This window comes from Calidris pugnax, unplaced genomic scaffold, assembly GCF_001431845.1.
Source record: "Calidris pugnax isolate Ruff unplaced genomic scaffold, ASM143184v1 scaffold39, whole genome shotgun sequence".
In the NCBI taxonomy this organism is placed as follows: domain Eukaryota; kingdom Metazoa; phylum Chordata; class Aves; order Charadriiformes; family Scolopacidae; genus Calidris; species Calidris pugnax.
The window spans coordinates 9,637,429-9,655,410 of NW_015090828.1; the positions used below are offsets into that span (position 1 = coordinate 9,637,429).

A 17,982-nucleotide genomic window follows, 5' to 3' on the forward strand; every position below is an offset into this window, starting at 1 on the left:
CCACGTCCAGCCCTCTCTCCAAATTCAGATATTGAGAACTCTGCATTATCTTTTGGAGAACAAGTCTCCTGAGGAGAGGCTGAGGGAGCTGGGGGTGTTCAGCCTGGAGAAAAGGAGGCTGAGGGGAGACCTTCTGGCTCTCTCCAACTCCCTGAAAGGAGGGTGTAGCCAGGGGGGGTCGGTCTCTTCTCCCAAGGAACAGGCGATGGGACAAGAGGAAATGGCCTCAAGTTGCACCAGGGGAGGTTCAGATTGGAGAGTAGGAAAATGTTGACACAGAAAGGGTTCTGAAGCCTTGGACTGGGCTGCCCAGGGAAGTGGTGGAGGCCCCATCCCTGGAGGTATTGAAAAGCCGGGTTGCCATAGTGCTTAGAGACATGGTTTAGTGATGGGTTTTATCAGAGTGAGGTTGATGGTTGGACTAGATGATCTTGCAGGTCCCTTCCAACCTGGACAATTCAATGATTCTATGATCTTGGCACTGATGCTAACTACCCACTGCTGGGAAACATGTTTCCAGTAAAGACAAACCGAACAGAGTCCCCTAAAGACAAGCATCCCCCCACTGCCTGCAACTCCCTAGGGGACAGAGGACCTTGACACTAGTGGGTCCCCCCACTGCCACCTGCTTTCCTGCTGCTCGTCTTGGTTCCAACACACAGAAACCTCCTGGCCTGTTTCTACACTTTTTTATTATGCAGCACACAACATTTTATAGCCCAAAAGGGAAACCACGCAGGCTGTCCAAAGCAAATGCCAAGAATATTTGAAATCTGGATCTGGGCTCCACCACAGAGCTTCTGCAAACTCTTGCTCTTGCTGACATGTCCAGCTTTTATCAGGCTCCTATCAGCCCCCCAGCCTCCACAGACCAAAGCCAATTCAGACTCGTGCGAGGAATCAAAGCTGTCAGCAGAAGAAAATGAGAAAATAACTTCCCACGGACCCGGTTTTGCTATTCTGGCCCAAACAAGCAATCCCAACAGGGACCTGTCCACCGCCTGCTTCACACAGGAGCTTCACCATCCAAAGGGAGAACATCCCTCTGATTAAAAGGCAAGAACATCCCCCTGAGAACCCCAGGCACCAACGCAGATTAGGGATGGATCTTCTGGGAAGCACTACTGAGGAGAAGGATCTGGGAGTCCTGGTAGATAGTACACTTTCCATGCGCCAGCAATGTGCCCTTGTGGCCAAGGGGGCCAATGGAATCCTGGGCTGCGTAGGGAAGAGTGTGGCCAGCAGGTCCAGGGAAGTCATTCTTCCCCTCTACTCTGCACTGGTGAGGCCACAACTGGAATCCTGCATCCAGTTCTGGGCTCCCCAGTTCAAGAGGGACAGGGAACTACTGGAGAGAGTCCAGCATAGGGCAACAAAGATGATGGAGGGATTGGAGCATCTCCCTGATGAGGAGAGGCTGAGAGAGCTGGGACTCTAGCATGGACAAGTGAAGACTGAGGGGAGACCTTATTTATGTTTATATGTATCTAAAGGGTGGGTTGAAGGATGTCAGAGCCGGACTCTTTTCAGTGGTTTCCAGCGATAGGACAATGGGCAACGGGCACAAGCTGGAACATGGGAAGTTCCACTCAAATATGAGAAAAAACTTCTATGGGGTGAGGGTGGCAGAGCCCTGGAAGAGGCTGCCCAGGGAGGGTGTGGAGTCCCCTTCTCTGGAGATCTTCAAGACCCTCCTGGATGCCCCCCTGAGTGATGTGCTCTGGGCAACCCTGCTTTGGCAGGGGAGTTGGACTGGATGGTCTCTGGAGGTCCCTTCCAACTCTGACAATTCCGTGATTCCATGAAAACTGACTTACTGAATGTAGCGGTTGAGCTCCTGCTTGCTGCAGCGGGACCAGTGGTAGCGGTGGAAGGCGGCCTGGACCAGCGGCGCCATGATGCTCCCCATGCTGGTCTCGTCAGCGCAGCGGTTGCCCTGGCCGTCGTGCTCCATGCCTAACCTGGTGGGAAAAACTGGTGTAAAGTGGGGTTCCTGGAGCATTTACACCAGCACATTCGTTCCACAGTGGTGCACAGGCCTACACCAGTAGAAAGTCCATTTGTGAAGAAAGAGGCACCACCACGCTGGTAGCCCCACCACTGCAGTGATGCTGCCCCTACCACACCCCTTGGAGGAAGGGGAAATGCCACCGGAGGGGACAGTCAGCTCTGTCCCCATGACTTACACGTGGCCGGTCTCATGGGCGACAACAAAGGCCGAGGAGAAGCCATCTTCGTGGTTGAGGGTGCAGCTGCGCAGCGGGTGGCACATCCCCGTCACCGGCGCGTAGCCTGGGGCAAGCGAGAAGGGAAGGAGAGAGGAATAGAGGAAAGAGAAAACCTTTGAGAGAGGGAGGGGAAAAAAAATGAAAAGTTAAAAAAAAAAAAAACCACCCCCACAGCCCGGCCAGCCGGAGGCAAAGCTGGGCGCCTTCAAAAACTCCTGTTTCAGTGGTGATGTCCACCAGCATCCACACATCTCTTACAGCCGTGGGACAGAGAAGGAGCTGCGAAACCTCCTGTCCTTCTCCTGGATTGTCCTCCTAGTGGAGGTCTGGCACAAGGCAAAATTAAGAGGGGGCTCAGCTCCCGGCGAGGCTTCACTGCAACAGGAAGGGAAAATGAAGAGGAAGGCACCGAGGAGGAGAAGTTGCCCAGGTCCCTTGGACAGCAGCCCAAGGATCTGCTCACCAGTACGACCATCCCAGCTGCCAGTGCCAAAACCAGGCTGACGTTACAAGGTGCCAACACACCTTGGCTGGTGAGAGGGCAGCCAAGGGACCCGCGGGGGCTTTATCGGTGTCAGTGACCACCACCTCCCAGCCCACAAATGGCATCCCTGCATCCTTCTTTATCAAAAAATAAAAACAAAGAGATAAGAAAGGAAGAGAGAAGAACAAAAAGCATGAGCTGCCCCCCACCCAGAGCTAAAAATACAGCCTCTACGGGGGACCCCTGCAATGCACCCACGCCAGCCCCAGACAGACCCAGGGAGGACCATGCACCTCCCCAGCCCCCCAGCCCTCGATCAAGTGCAGTGCAGTAGGGCAGCTGCAGGCAGGGAAGCCTTCCCCTCACCCATTCAGCAACATCTCACCTCTATTTTGGTTCATTTTCCTTTTTTTTTTATTTTTTTCTCGCATTATTTCTGCCCAATTCGATTAATTCCTTGGCACCTTCTAGAATTTACTTCCCAATTTATTTTTTTTTTTTTTTTTTTTTTTTTTTAAAAGACTGCCCCTTTTTGGCATCAAGGGAAAGGAAGTTAGTGAAGGAAGGACTTACAGGTCCGAGAGGCAAAAGCAGGGTAGGACCATGCTGGATAACTCTGCCCTGGGGACAGGGATGCTCCAAGAGGAAAGCTCAGTGAGCCAAGAGGGAGGCTTGAGCTGCAGGAGGAAAAGGGGTGCGGGTGACCCGAGGGTGGATTCACAACCCCTACGCCTGCCCTCCTGCACACACCCTGGGCTCAAACACAGCATCCACGGAGCCCACCCATCACCATCCTCGTGGGCCACTCGCCATCAAGCCAGCAACTTGTGACTAATTGTCCTGGAAGAAGGTGGAGAGGAAAGGACACCATTGAGCTCGGCTTAATTCCGAAGCTGAATGAGCGGGTGGGTCCCGGCACCACACAGCTGGCCAAGGAGAAGAGATTAAAGCAAAAAATAAAAGGTTTCCTACAGCTCTGCCCGAAAGTCAACAGTGGCTGACTTTGCAGGGACACTGAGAAGATCAGATGCCTGATGGGACAAGGGACAGGTTGCTGCTGCACCCCTGGACACCCAGAAATTACCATTACCCCAGGTGTAAGGCAAAACCAAGGGGGTTTTGGGCAAGTGTTTCCCTCAATATTTCTATTTTATCGGCTGAGCGCAGGTTTTCCAGGGTGTCCATCTGCACTGGAACTTGTAAAGGAAACTTCTCTCGTCACAGTAATTTAATTTTTCGAAATAAGCCCAGACACAAACTTTTGAAGGGCTGGCTCTCGTGGCATTTTGTGGGAAGCCATGGATGCATTTTTGCCTGTGCTCCAAGTGAAGGAGGTCAGGTGAACCCAATTCACTGAGCAAAGCACCCAAAATTAAATAAGTATCCCACTCTCATTACGTACAGAGTGAGCTCATTTCTGCCTGCAAAGCATCACATAACCCCGGAGAAACCTCCGCAATGACAAGGATCTTCTCCAAGCAGCTTCATTAAATCCCCTCCGGGTTTTGTTTTACTGGAGGACACATTTGTTTTTCATCTTCTCCACATTCAAGCGGGCAACGAGGCTCACTCCAAATGAACAAATAAACTAAAACAACTTCAGAAAGAGAGCAGAGAAATGCCACGCTCAGTGGGCGCTGTAGTCAAAAAGAAAGCAAAAGGTAACAGAAACCTAAGAGTTTGGGAGACAGAATTGGGTTTAACCACACAGTAATGAGTCAAATCCTGGATAAATGTCTTTAAAAGATTCCCCTCCACCCCATGAAATTTTCTGCAAGAAAGAGCAAAGATGTGGAAAGTTTTCTGGACCAGGTGAGAGCAAATATATTTTGTCCAGGATGAAAATGGGAAAAATTCCCAAAGAGGCCCTCAACGTCTGGGACAGGAGGTGGGACAAAGGGATATGAAAAGGTAGATGCTCAGCAAAGCAGACACTGGCCTCTCAAAATCAAGACCCCAGTGGGAATGGGAAGAACTAAAGGGTTCTCCACAGAGAACAATGGCAAGAAGTAACTACTTGGAAAATACTTAATTGGTAAAGACTAGATTAGCCTGCAAACACTTACCAGACATGCACACAGAAACAGCATGTCCTCACCACACCAGCAAGACACCAGCCAGTCTCTTGCTTCCTCTAAATGCACTTTATTCTTCTTTATGGACATCTCCTACCTGCCTTTGGCCTTTCTGACTTTCTATGAGGACCACCAGCCTGCTCAAAGGCCAACCATGGGTGATTACGGGGCAACAAATTCAGTCTAAGCAAAAGCATCCTCCAGCCTGGGTCAGAAAGCCCTCCATGCCCAACCCACTGCAGAGGGACAAGGCACTCCTCTGGTTTAGACACTGCTTCAGCAGCAGCAATTAATAATTTACAGCCCATCTGTCCACCACCAAAAGGCATTTCTCTTTGAAGGGCAGAGGTTTATTTCCAGCCCACACGTGAGGCCAGCGCAGCTCAGCTGTCCCTCCTTGCCCATCCCTTCATGCCTTCCAGCTTCTCTCAATTCCCAAAGCAACAATTGCATCAGCTTTCCAAAATTACTCTGCGTTGGCCATGACTGATCCCATCCCATCAAGAGATGCCACAAGCATGTTGCCAGCACCGAGAAGTTTTTGTAAACCTCCTTCAGGGCTCAGCTTGGATCTGCAACGGAGAAGAACCAAGGACTTGCATCCAGCTTAACCAGTGCCGTGCTAGACCAGATGTTGGTCTGGTTGTCACCAAGGGGAGGTGACACAACACAGGGAGGTATGAGCCATGCCTGGTGGGGATGTGGTCATGGAGCATGGGTGGCTTGCCAGCATGGAAATAGGCTGGGCTATGAGGACTGCATGCTCAACGAGTCAGATTTAGCCCCATCTCCATTGCTAACTGGGCACACAACTGTAAGGAGTGAGGAGACATCAAGCTAAGCATGGGCTTGACATTTAGGCTCCATCCCCAGGTCCCTGTGACTTGGAGGATTTCATCCTCAAAGGCTTCCTTTCTCCCAGCTTGTTGATGTAGCTTGTTGACCAGCTTGTTGACCATTGCTGCCTTCAGCTCAACATCAGGGTACATATGAGCAGAGCAGACACTTCATGCTTCCCAACCAGCACATACACTCTACAGCAGGGGCTAAAGAAGCCAGCAGGTATTTGCCCTCACCCCAGCAAACCACTTGTGAACATAAGCCATGACCAAGTATTGGAGATGCCACAGTCTGGTCCTTCATTGCATATAGCCCTGAGCTGAAAAGGGATGATAGGGAACTCAAAGGACATCATTTTGAGGAAAAGAAGCCAGAGTAAGCAAATTGTTACTATTCCAGCAGCCCAACAAGAGGGTAGTTCCCAGTGGGTGAGGAGCACCTTGTGCCATGCAACACAGCCAGGCAAGGACATGGCAGCCATGGGGACTTCTGCAGAAAGCAAACATCCATCCCAGAGATGCATGAAAAGCAGGGAGCCAGATCCACAGGAAACAGAAGGAGCTGGAACAAGTATCCCTAGAGGAGGGCATCAATCTCACGACTCCTTCCCACCAAGGGGAATTTCAGTTCTGACTCCTGCCAACATGCCAAAAAAGGTCCTCTCAGCAATGCCTTTGGACACAGTCACTTTGCCAGGAAGGGTCTAGGAAAACGATACAAAACCTGGTATTTCACCCACGCTGCCATGTGACTCCAGATGAGGTGCCCAAGGCAGGTCAACAAGGCTCAGTGAGGAGGCTGCTGGCACAACCCAAGCTCTGTTCTTTGATGGCCAACGTTCAAGAGGGCTTCCAGCTGGATGCCTCCTGCAGTTCATCCCCTGCTGCAGGGAGAACCTTTTCAGAGAGGTACCTGAGGCAAGGACAGAACTCCTTCTCCACCTTTCCTTCCTCCCATGCATGCCAGAAGGACTCGTGCTCCAAATCAGTGTGACATTACCAGCACACTCATAGCATCAAAGGGAGCCTCCTGATAGGAAAATCAAACCCTGCCACCAGCATGGGAAGGAATTGGCAATCTGGAGGCAGCAGGCTTAGGAGAACTGGGAGAAGTCACTGAGCCACCAAGCATCCACGTTTCTAATGGAGCCATGGAATGCCAGAAGCTCTTCCTGCAATTTTTAAATACCAAAGCATCCACGTTTCTAATGGAGCCATGAAATGCCAGAAGCTCTTCCTGCAATTTTTAAAATTTTTTGCCTAGGTATGTAACTTCTCAGACCACGTCAGCCTCTGCACCAAGAGATGAGAGGACTATAGCCATGACTCGTTCTGACCTCCTCTTTGGCCCAGGATTTACTCAATGCACCCATGTCCAGTCCTAAGAGGGCCAAGAAACCAACCCATGTAAAACCAGGTTCTAAAGGTCCTCCAGAGGACAGAAAGGACTGACTGGCTCCATGAAGCTCCCTGTGGTATTCCATCATTTTTATGTCATTATTGGGCTGCTTAGGGCACTTTGGGACAAGAGGAGGATTGGTGCATGAAGCCGAAGTAAGGGCAGAATGAATAAAGAGAATTTCTTTACCCGTTCAGGTTGATGTTCTGGATTAAGTCTGTCTTTCTTCTACTTCACATTAAAAAAAAAAAAATATACCAATTTTTATAACCTTTTTCCGGACCTTGCTGGCCAAGAAACAGACTGTGTTCGCAAGAAATCCTCTCCCCTTGCTGGCTTTCCCCCAGCAAACTGCACGTACCTGATCGAGATAAGTACAGTACCTTGCATACCTGCGGGGCCAAAATCTTGCCTGGTGAGGAACACGGCGTGGTCGTGGTACTCGGCGTGCTCCGGGTCGGAGCGCTGCTGCGAGTGAGCCCAGCGGCAGACCTGCTCCAGGCTCCGAGACGGGTTCCCTCGCTCTATGAGGCTGACTGACTGGGTAAAGAAGTAAATAAAAAAAAAAATAAAAAAGATTTCACTGAATTTCACTGAATTTTTAGAGTTGGAAGGGACCATAGAGATCATCCAGTCCAACTCCCCTGCCAAAGCAGGATTGCCTAGAGCTTGTCAGAGCAGGTTACTCAGGAGCATCCAGGCAGGTCTTGAAAATCTCCAAAGAAGGGGACTCCACACCCTCCCTGGGCAGCCTGTTCCAGGGCTCCATCACCCTCACCGTGAAAAAGTTCTTCCTCATATTCAAGTGGAACCCTTTCTGTTCCAACTTGTGCCCGTTGCCCCTCGTCCTCTCACTGGGAACCACTGAAAAGAGTCTGGTTCCCTCCTCCCTCATCCCGCCCTTGAGATCCTTGTCAGCATTAATAGGGTCTCCCCTCAGCCTTCTCTTCTCCAGACTAAAGAGTCCCAGCTCTTTCAGCCTCTCCTCATAAGGGAGATGCTCCAATCCTTGAATCATCTTTGTAGCCCTACGCTGGACTCTTTCCAGTAGTTCCCTGTCCCTCTTGAACTGGGGAGCCCAGAACTGGACGCAGTATTCCAGTTGTGGCCTCCCCAGTGCAGAGCAGAGGGGGAGAATGACTTCCCTTGACCTGCTGGCCACACTCTTCCCTACACAGCCCAGGATTCCGTTGGCCTTCCTGGCCACAAGAGCACACTGCTTGCTCATGGGTAATGATGGGTAATTTAGTCGGGGAGAAGGAGCCTGCCCAGAGTTTTGGGGTCAGAAAGACTCCTAAGCAGCAGTTCTCCACCGTTAGAAGAAACAACATCCCTCTTTGCATCTCCAAAGCATCTTGCACCTTCTTTTTACTTAAAAGCAGCAAGGAAATCATTGCCACAAATGGATGTGGTCTGGTACAGGAGGGTTATGACCCTCCTCACTCACACAAGTGCTTGGGGCAGCAGTAGATAAAAGTGGAGAGAGGCTGGGAAGCCAAGAGGACTCAGATTCTCAGCTCCTGCACAGGCTCCTGGTCAAGATGCTGCAAGATGCTGATGCTCAGAGATGAGCAGAGTAATGCTTCCCTATAGAACTTGACCCACAGAGACTGAGACCCTGTATGACCCTCCTCAGTCACACAAGTGCTCGGGGCAGCAGTAGATAAAAGAGGAGAGAGGCTGGGAATATGACCCTCCTCACTCACACAAGTGCTTGGGGCAGCAGTAGATAAAAGTGGAGAGAGGCTGGGAAGCCAAGAGGACTCAGATTCTCAGCTCCTGCACAGGCTCCTGGTCAAGATGCTGCAAGATGCTGATGCTCAGAGATGAGCAGAGTAATGCTTCCCTATAGAACTTGACCCACAGAGACTGAGACCCTTCTAGAAAGGAGATGGAGGTGCCCAGGACTGTTTCATAGCAGTCACCTCTTCCTTCATCTTTATTTTCGTTCAAGATTAGCATTTTGCAAAATTACGCTCTATAAATTATGCTCTATAAATTGAATACTGCTCTGCAAAATAAATTATGCTCTCAGGCAGGTACCTGCTGAGCCGCAGCGGTGGGAAGAAAGGTGAGAAATATTGCCCTTCCCTTGGCCCTGAAGTGGAAGCCATGGAGGTTTTATCCCACAAAGTGCGAGGTGGGACACAAGAAGCCACAGGAAGCACCAGACCTAAACAGCAGTGAGCTGAGGTCTCGCCTGGATTCAAACATCTGCTCATCCCTGGTTCTCTAGGAGGAATTGGGTTTCTGCCAGCCAAGCAGATTTCTGTAACAAGCAGGGTTGTTTTGGTTTTTTTTTTCCAAGATGTAATGGGCCTTATTTGTGGACCACACACGTAGACAGACATCACCGTGTTGACTCATTAATGCCCTTGCTAGAACGCATCATGTGGGATAAGGGCTTGCTGCAAGAAGTGTAGCAAATCACATTGTTTTACAGGAAATCTTTCAGCTGCCAAGCTCAAATGAGCCTTTAAAAAAAAAAACTAAATGCAACCTGAGAAACCACATGAAACCTCCCCGTGCTTTTTCTGCCCTTGCCCAAGCCACCCGAGAGCTGTGGGACAGCCAGCAAAGCCTCCCAGGGCTGCTGAGTCAAGGCTGGGATACATGAGATCCTGGCCTAGGCTTCTCCTCACTAATATCCACCTCCTGCCAATTTGGGAAGCCACCTTTGTCCCAGCATCTACTGCCACCCCAGAGCTTCTGAGGAAGCCTCTTATGGGTTCTTCCCACACCCCAGAGCAAGCAAAGACCGATGGCAGCCACCCGCCGTCTCCTCAGGGTTGTCTCTTTGCCCTGGGGCTCGACAGCTATGGGGGTTCTCCAGACCTTCAGGCTCCAGAAACCAGCTGGACAAGAGTTCAAGTTCATGCCTGCTCAGCACAGTTGTCAACTGGGCTTTGACAGCTGACCCGAACGGCCACATTTTCCCAAGCCAAGGCTTACCTAAGTCCTAAATATTATGGTGATGAGACACTAAGCCATGGCATCCCTGCCAGCCTTGGGAGAAGCAGCAGCTGCCTGCTGTGCCTATATTGCATTTCAGCCACCCCCTTTCCCTCACGGGGCAGGGTTCAAGCTGGGCAAGTGGCCAAAAAGCAGGGGCCAGCCTGAATAGCATCACCTCCTTGCCACATCCAAGAGCTGTATTTACCTGGCGGTATCCCACCATGATCATCCTGACCAGCACGATGTTGATGTGAACACCCAGGGACTCGTCATGATAAATTTCATCCACCTGAAGAAGGGAGGGAAATAAAACCAGAGAAGTTAAGATCATCCCAGCTCTCAAGCTCCTCCTGTCCTCCACAGTCACACATTCAGCATCCTACCCGACTTTCCAAGACCACACAAGACCAGGTGCAAAGATCTCATCTCCCTCCTCCCACACCCAGCTTCTTTTTTTTTCAATTTTCCCATGTGTAAAAACCATAAAGTCAAAAACCCAAGCTGGAATACACCAAATTTCCCAGGATGGGTGGCTCATATGGTCAATGACATCACCCGTCCCATCAAGAGAGCAGAGGAGGGTTTGTGTTTCCCATGGGGGCTGCCTCCACCACGAAGCATCTCACAATGAGCCATTGCCCTCTTCGGAGCATGAATTCCTCAGATGGAAGGAAATGCTTTGGACTCCAGCATCCTCGCATTTGGTGGAAAGGAAAAATGGCTTTTTGGGGAGAGGCAAATGATTGTATCAAAGCAAGAGCGTGACTCAGTTACACCGGTGAGTCAAAGTTGACCTACCACTTCAGAAACCCCAGGAGAAGACAATACAATAAGAAGAAGAGCGGGGCCTTGTGAGTCAATATCAATCAACGTTGGCTATTAAAAGACTTTCCAAAGGAAATAACCCTTTCCCTTTCCCTTCTGCGTTTCTAGGATGAATAAACAAATTCTACTCCTAAGGGCTACCGAGAGAAGGAAAAAATCCAGATGAGAAAGGTCCCCGAGAGCTGAGCGTGGTGACAGCCACCCATGCAAATGCAGGAGATCCTGCCCCAGCCTTCACCCATCTTCACAGCACGGGCGAAAATACAGCTCAGAAAAAAAAAAAAAAAAAAGCATTTTGCAAAATTACGCTCTATAAATTATGCTCTATAAATTGAATACTGCTCTGCAAAATAAATTATGCTCTCAGGCAGGTACCTGCTGAGCCGCAGCGGTGGGAAGAAAGGTGAGAAATATTGCCCTTCCCTTGGCCCTGAAGTGGAAGCCATGGAGGTTTTATCCCACAAAGTGCGAGGTGGGACACAAGAAGCCACAGGAAGCACCAGACCTAAACAGCAGTGAGCTGAGGTCTCGCCTGGATTTAAACATCTGCTCATCCCTGGTTCTCTAGGAGGAACTGGGTTTCTGCCAGCCAAGCAGATTTCTGTAACAAGCAGGGTTGTTTTGGTTTTTTTTTTCCAAGATGTAATGGGCCTTATTTGTGGACCACACACGTAGACAGACATCACCGTGTTGACTCATTAATGCCCTTGCTAGAACGCATCATGTGGGATAAGGGCTTGCTGCAAGAAGTGTAGCAAATCACATTGTTTTACAGGAAATCTTTCAGCTGCCAAGCTCAAATGAGCCTTTAAAAAAAAAAACTAAATGCAACCTGAGAAACCACATGAAACCTCCCCGTGCTTTTTCTGCCCTTGCCCAAGCCACCCGAGAGCTGTGGGACAGCCAGCAAAGCCTCCCAGGGCTGCTGAGTCAAGGCTGGGATACATGAGATCCTGGCCTAGGCTTCTCCTCACTAATATCCACCTCCTGCCAATTTGGGAAGCCACCTTTGTCCCAGCATCTACTGCCACCCCAGAGCTTCTGAGGAAGCCTCTTATGGGTTCTTCCCACACCCCAGAGCAAGCAAAGACCGATGGCAGCCACCCGCCGTCTCCTCAGGGTTGTCTCTTTGCCCTGGGGCTCGACAGCTATGGGGGTTCTCCAGACCTTCAGGCTCCAGAAACCAGCTGGACAAGAGTTCAAGTTCATGCCTGCTCAGCACAGTTGTCAACTGGGCTTTGACAGCTGACCCGAACGGCCACATTTTCCCAAGCCAAGGCTTACCTAAGTCCTAAATATTATGGTGATGAGACACTAAGCCATGGCATCCCTGCCAGCCTTGGGAGAAGCAGCAGCTGCCTGCTGTGCCTATATTGCATTTCAGCCACCCCCTTTCCCTCACGGGGCAGGGTTCAAGCTGGGCAAGTGGCCAAAAAGCAGGGGCCAGCCTGAATAGCATCACCTCCTTGCCACATCCAAGAGCTGTATTTACCTGGCGGTATCCCACCATGATCATCCTGACCAGCACGATGTTGATGTGAACACCCAGGGACTCGTCATGATAAATTTCATCCACCTGAAGAAGGGAGGGAAATAAAACCAGAGAAGTTAAGATCATCCCAGCTCTCAAGCTCCTCCTGTCCTCCACAGTCACACATTCAGCATCCTACCCGACTTTCCAAGACCACACAAGACCAGGTGCAAAGATCTCATCTCCCTCCTCCCACACCCAGCTTCTTTTTTTTTCAATTTTCCCATGTGTAAAAACCATAAAGTCAAAAACCCAAGCTGGAATACACCAAATTTCCCAGGATGGGTGGCTCAGATGGTCAATGACATCACCCGTCCCATCAAGAGAGCAGAGGAAGGTTTGTGTTTCCCATGGGGGCTGCCTCCACCACGAAGCATCTCACAATGAGCCATTGCCCTCTTCGGAGCATGAATTCCTCAGATGGAAGGAAATGCTTTGGACTCCAGCATCCTCGCATTTGGTGGAAAGGAAAAATGGCTTTTTGGGGAGAGGCAAATGATTGTATCAAAGCAAGAGCGTGACTCAGTTACACCGGTGAGTCAAAGTTGACCTACCACTTCAGAAACCCCAGGAGAAGACAATACAATAAGAAGAAGAGCGGGGCCTTGTGAGTCAATATCAATCAACGTTGGCTATTAAAAGACTTTCCAAAGGAAATAACCCTTTCCCTTTCCCTTCTGCGTTTCTAGGATGAATAAACAAATTCTACTCCTAAGGGCTACCGAGAGAAGGAAAAAATCCAGATGAGAAAGGTCCCCGAGAGCTGAGCGTGGTGACAGCCACCCATGCAAATGCAGGAGATCCTGCCCCAGCCTTCACCCATCTTCACAGCACGGGCGAAAATACAGCTCAGAAAAAAAAAAAAAAAGAGAATTTTTAGAGAATGGAACTTTCTTACTCCCCAAATGTCTCCAAAATGAACACTGCCACCAACGGGGACTCAGTGCAGAAGCTGAGGAAGTCAAATTAAAACCCTTTTTAATATTGGCTAGAATTAATGTCTAAATTAAAACACACTTTTTCAACTTTGTCCAAGCGAGAAATAACTTGCCTTGGCTCTATTATACCTTTCCAGACTTGATGAATATTATAAAGCCAGATTTAGGGGAACTTCTCTCTTTTTTTCCACCATTCCCTTTTTTTTTTTTTCCCCTTTTTTAAGCTTACATTTGAACTCGAGGGTTGAGTGACAACTACCCCTCTACTGCTCCCTGCATCCAAGTCTGTCGTTTCCCACGAGTGCTCCACAAGACCCTGATTTTTAGCATGTGCTTCTCTTTGAAATATCCACTTTGCTCATTTTTAAACCCGAAGAGCCAGCATTAACATTTCCCCATGGAGCAGCTCCTAGCTTTGCAGAGAGGTGGTGCGGATCTGCCATGTCTTAAATGCAGCAAAATTGATTTTTTTTTTTTTTTTTTTAAAAAGTAAAATCAATAAATAAATTGTCAGTCCATCCCCATTAATGCATCCCTTTGGATGCACAGGCTGGAAGCCCTGCAGGGTCATCATCAGCGTGGAAAGACAACGCCACGCAACCCATCCCCAGCTTCTCATGGTTGGGATGCTCCTTAATGCTGCACCAATACCTTTTAAAAGCATTTTATAAGACAAATGAGAATATGATGGATTTCTTTTGATGCAAACTCTTTTTTTTTGGGAGGGGGAGGAAGGGAATATGCACAGATGTGAGGCAGGTCGTGCAGTGCTGCAACTGGGCTCCCTCCTGCAAACATACACAGAATCACACAGAATCTTCTAGGTTGGAAGGGACCTTAAAGATCATCTTGTCCAACTGTCAACCTCACTGACAAAAATAGACACCCACACAACAAACAAGGAGCATCATCACTAAACCATACCTCCCAGCACTGCATCAACCCGTCTTTTGAACACCTCCAGGGATGGTGAACATCTCTCGTACCTGTGGTCCCACCAAAGCACAAAGCATCCATCCTAGCACGGAGCTGCAACACCCCAGGGTGGAGGGGTCACCCTCAGCCCTGGATTTTGGACTGTAGGAGGCTTTGGCATCCCAGAGAAAACATTAGCAGCTCTGGGAAGTCCCACGTCAGAAGTGTGACCCTTCAGAAAAATATTCCAGCCTTAATGCATATCGTATGAGAGGCAATACAAAAAGAGTGAGAAATGGGGAGAGAGGGAGAAATGAAAAACATGCTGTATTTTTCAGGCTATGTGCCCTAAAGAGCCAGAGAGCTGGACCTGGGGGATGGTTCAGGAGAACAAGGGGGAAAAACAAGGCTATTTTCCTCACTCCCCCAAATCTTTATGCATTTTCCTTCACCACCAGCACTTGCTGGGAGCTGGTGCACCATTAAGCCCCCGCTTCGGTCGGCACCTCAGCATCATCCACGAGCTCTCTCCTGCTTGCTCCCCGCTCCCGAGGACCCCTCAACTCATCGGGATGAATCATGTTCCTGCCTTAGGGACCTCTCCACCGGCTGGAGCTCCTGGCCAAGCCACTGCCTGACCTTGCCATGACTCAGAGCATCCAAGGGAGCAGCACAGGATGCTTAGAAGACCCCCCAGGGAGAAGAAAAGGGTCACATCCAGGGGAGGAAGGAACACAAGCAGAGGAGATGCTGGGGCAAGAGCTTTGCTCGGTGATGTCTCTTCTCACCAGCAGTGCCTGCAAATAGTCCCCAGGTCTGAGAAGAGCTCCCTGCCCCAAAATGTGCCACCCTCAGGCAACATTAGCTACCCTGGGAGAATGAAAATTTGGGAACAGCAATACTTTCCACAGGGATTGACAGCTAAACTCATCAACACCCTCCCAGCACTGCGCATCCTTCCTCCTCCTTGCTGGAGAAGCAGCTACGGACAGCAGCAGGACCACTCATTAGGTCTAGAGACAACTCATTAAGGGGCTAAGATGCAAAAGGCTGTTATAATTCCAAAATGGGATTTAATCCCCTAAATCTTCCTCTTAAAGCAGTGCTAAATCCCACTCTCCTCCAGCCAGCGAGGACCAGGCACCTCTCCAGCCTCTGAACCAAAGGGTTAACCCCAAACCCTGTTGTGTCTAGGGGAGGGCAGCATTTAGGCTACCAGCTCCCAGCGACCTTTAATTCAGAAAGCAGATGTGGAACCAGACTGCCCAAGGCTATAGTCTTCCCTTAATAGGCAGATATAAATAATTGATTGAGCGAAAAAGACAAAAAAAAAAAAAAAAAATCCAAAGGGCTCGGTGCTTGCTGCCCATCAGCCTGCCCTGGAATTGGTTCAAGCCAGCAGAGGGGATGGAAATCAGCCCAGAAAGCAGTTTGCAAGCTTGGCACAACTCCCCCTGCCCTCTGCGGATGCCATTAAGTGAGTTAATGTCGTCAAAAAAAAAAAAAAAAAAAATCCCTCCAGAAAATACCTGCTCAGCAAAGGACTCCTGTAAAGGGACCTGCCTCTCTGAAAACAGCTGGGATAAAGATCTTCTCATCCCTCGCACCCATGTGGTCAGATGCCCCCAGCCTCTTTAATACCGTCACCTGGCAAGAAACGCTCTCCTATTTCATTTAAAAGAGGGTATTTTATTTTTTTTTCACCTAAACCAGACCTGCCCTTAAGGGCTAGCTGTGCATAAAGGGTGATCCAGCAAGAGCCAAGCCAACCTGCAGGATTCCCCGCGGGCTCCTCCGAAGCCCCCAGCCCTGCCAAGGGGACGATGCCAAGGCTTCGCCGAGAAGGAAAGGAACACGAAAACCTCGAAACGCTCCATAAATCGGGCAAGGGGATGGCCCCCCGCCCTCCACCCCGACCCTGGCTGGCACGGGGAGCGAGCGAGGCTGCCTCCCTAAATCCCTGCAAGTCTGGCCAGCCCCGAGTTCTTGCAGCCCCAGACGCCAGATCTCGACAGCAAACCGCGCTGGCAGCGGCCAGACCTCGCCGTTCTTCAAGGGAAGGAAAACAAAGAGAGAGAGAGAGAGAGAGACACACACACACACACACACACAAAAAGAAGAATTTGCCAAACCAGCAGAATAGCTGACATTTCAAAACCCCGGATCGCTTACGCAGAACGGCCAAGTCACAGAATCATCTCTAAGCTCCAAGTCATCTTTAAGCTCCTTTCTTTCATTCCCTCGCTCCGTTTTTTCACCCTGGTGGATTCATCCCAAGCCTGTTTGCTGGGGCTGAGGGGTAGGGACAAGAGGCAAAAGTCCTCCTGACCACATTTATCAGGGATGCACATCGCCAGGAAGACTTCTGCAAGGGTTGTGCTTGCAGCCCCTGCAGGGATGTAGACCATCGGGAAGACTTCTGCAAGGGTTGACCCACCTTATCCACGTTCTCAATTCAGAGGAACGGAGGAAACAGGGGAGATTTGCTCTGCGGAGCAAGACTCCAAGTTTTTATCACAGTTATCTAAACTACAGGCTGTGTTGTCCCAAAAACATAGCAACAAACACACAAGTCTACCTAAGGGGTGGGAAAAAGTGGAAGCATCTATCAAGAGGTGGTTTTTGAAACCAGCAGGGGGGTTTTCTGTAATTATCAATCAGCAAAGAGATGGCTTGTGAACCACCCCAAAACAAACCCACCCCCCAGAAGGACTGTAATTTGCCCATTATTTTAGACTGGCCTCCCTCCTGCAAGGGCACCGCGCTCGGCAAATCAGTCTCTCAAGCAATCCATGCTCCAGCTTGGCTTTTCAGATAATCCCAGGTTAAAAATAAAGCTGGAGGTTTGATTTTCCACACACACACACACACACCCAGCCTTCTCCTGCTCAGGGTCTCAGTAGCAGCCTTTGTCCCCCCTGGGAACAATAATTCTGCCAACGTGCCGGAGGGGAGCCGGGCAAGTCCCAGCCTGGAGTGGGCTCTGACTCACAGGGTTTCCCTAGTAACCCGAAACAATGGGAAAACACCAAGTACCTTTGCATCCTTAACCAAATAAGGGGCAATATCCTCCAAAAAACCTCAGCAAATCAGGGGATACCGAGGCTTAACAGACCTCCCAGCTCAGTTCATCTCCTCCAAGAGGGGCCACCCCCAGACTTGAGAGCATCAGGGGCGAGCGGTGGGAAGCCCAGAGGAGAAAACCAAGGAGTCCAACTGAGTGACAAGAGGCTGAAAAGCAAAGCAGGACATGAAACATTTCCTCTCCTCTTCCCCTTATGGGGTGCCGGATCTCCCCCTGCTTCCCAGCCCTTCTCTCACCCTTCAGCCAGTCGCGGTGGCTGGGGGATGCCCTAATTTTGCTTCCATAGCACCACGATCCCTCCCACGGGCAGCAGGCAAGACAAGGGAATGCTGCCACATGGCCAAATATTCATCCCAAGAGCCCAGCATCAGGGATGGAGAGGGCCAGGTCGTGCCAGGGTGGACACGGTGATGCTCAGCTTGGAGTTAGGAGATATGCTCCGATACACCTTCTCCAGCACACAGGGCAAAGGCATTCTGGCAAGCCAAAACCTCTGATTTTTGGTGGAGAGGCCGGCAAGCAACTTGAAAGGAAGGTGATGCAGGTCTGGAGCCCTCAATATAAGAAGGACATGGACCTGATGGAGAGGGTCCAGAGGAGGGCCACAAGGATGATCAGGGGGTTGGAGCACCTCTGCTACGAGGACAGGCTGAGGGAGCTGGGGTTGTTCAGCCTGGAGAAGAGGAGGCTCCGGGGAGACCTAATAGC

General features: G+C 50.2%; 1 protein-coding gene across 1 annotated transcript in view; it reads right to left on the reverse strand.

The window, feature by feature from the left end:
• ADAMTS14 (ADAM metallopeptidase with thrombospondin type 1 motif 14) overlaps positions 1-17,982 on the reverse strand; it is a gene marked incomplete at its 3' end in the record, with an annotated part of 71,765 nt that overhangs the window by 12,279 nt on the left and 41,504 nt on the right. Inside the window, 4 exon segments of the mRNA XM_014940356.1 lie at positions 1,818-1,961; positions 2,187-2,292; positions 7,418-7,565; positions 12,298-12,381. Of these exon segments, the coding sequence (XP_014795842.1) occupies positions 1,818-1,961; positions 2,187-2,292; positions 7,418-7,565; positions 12,298-12,381 (482 nt within the window).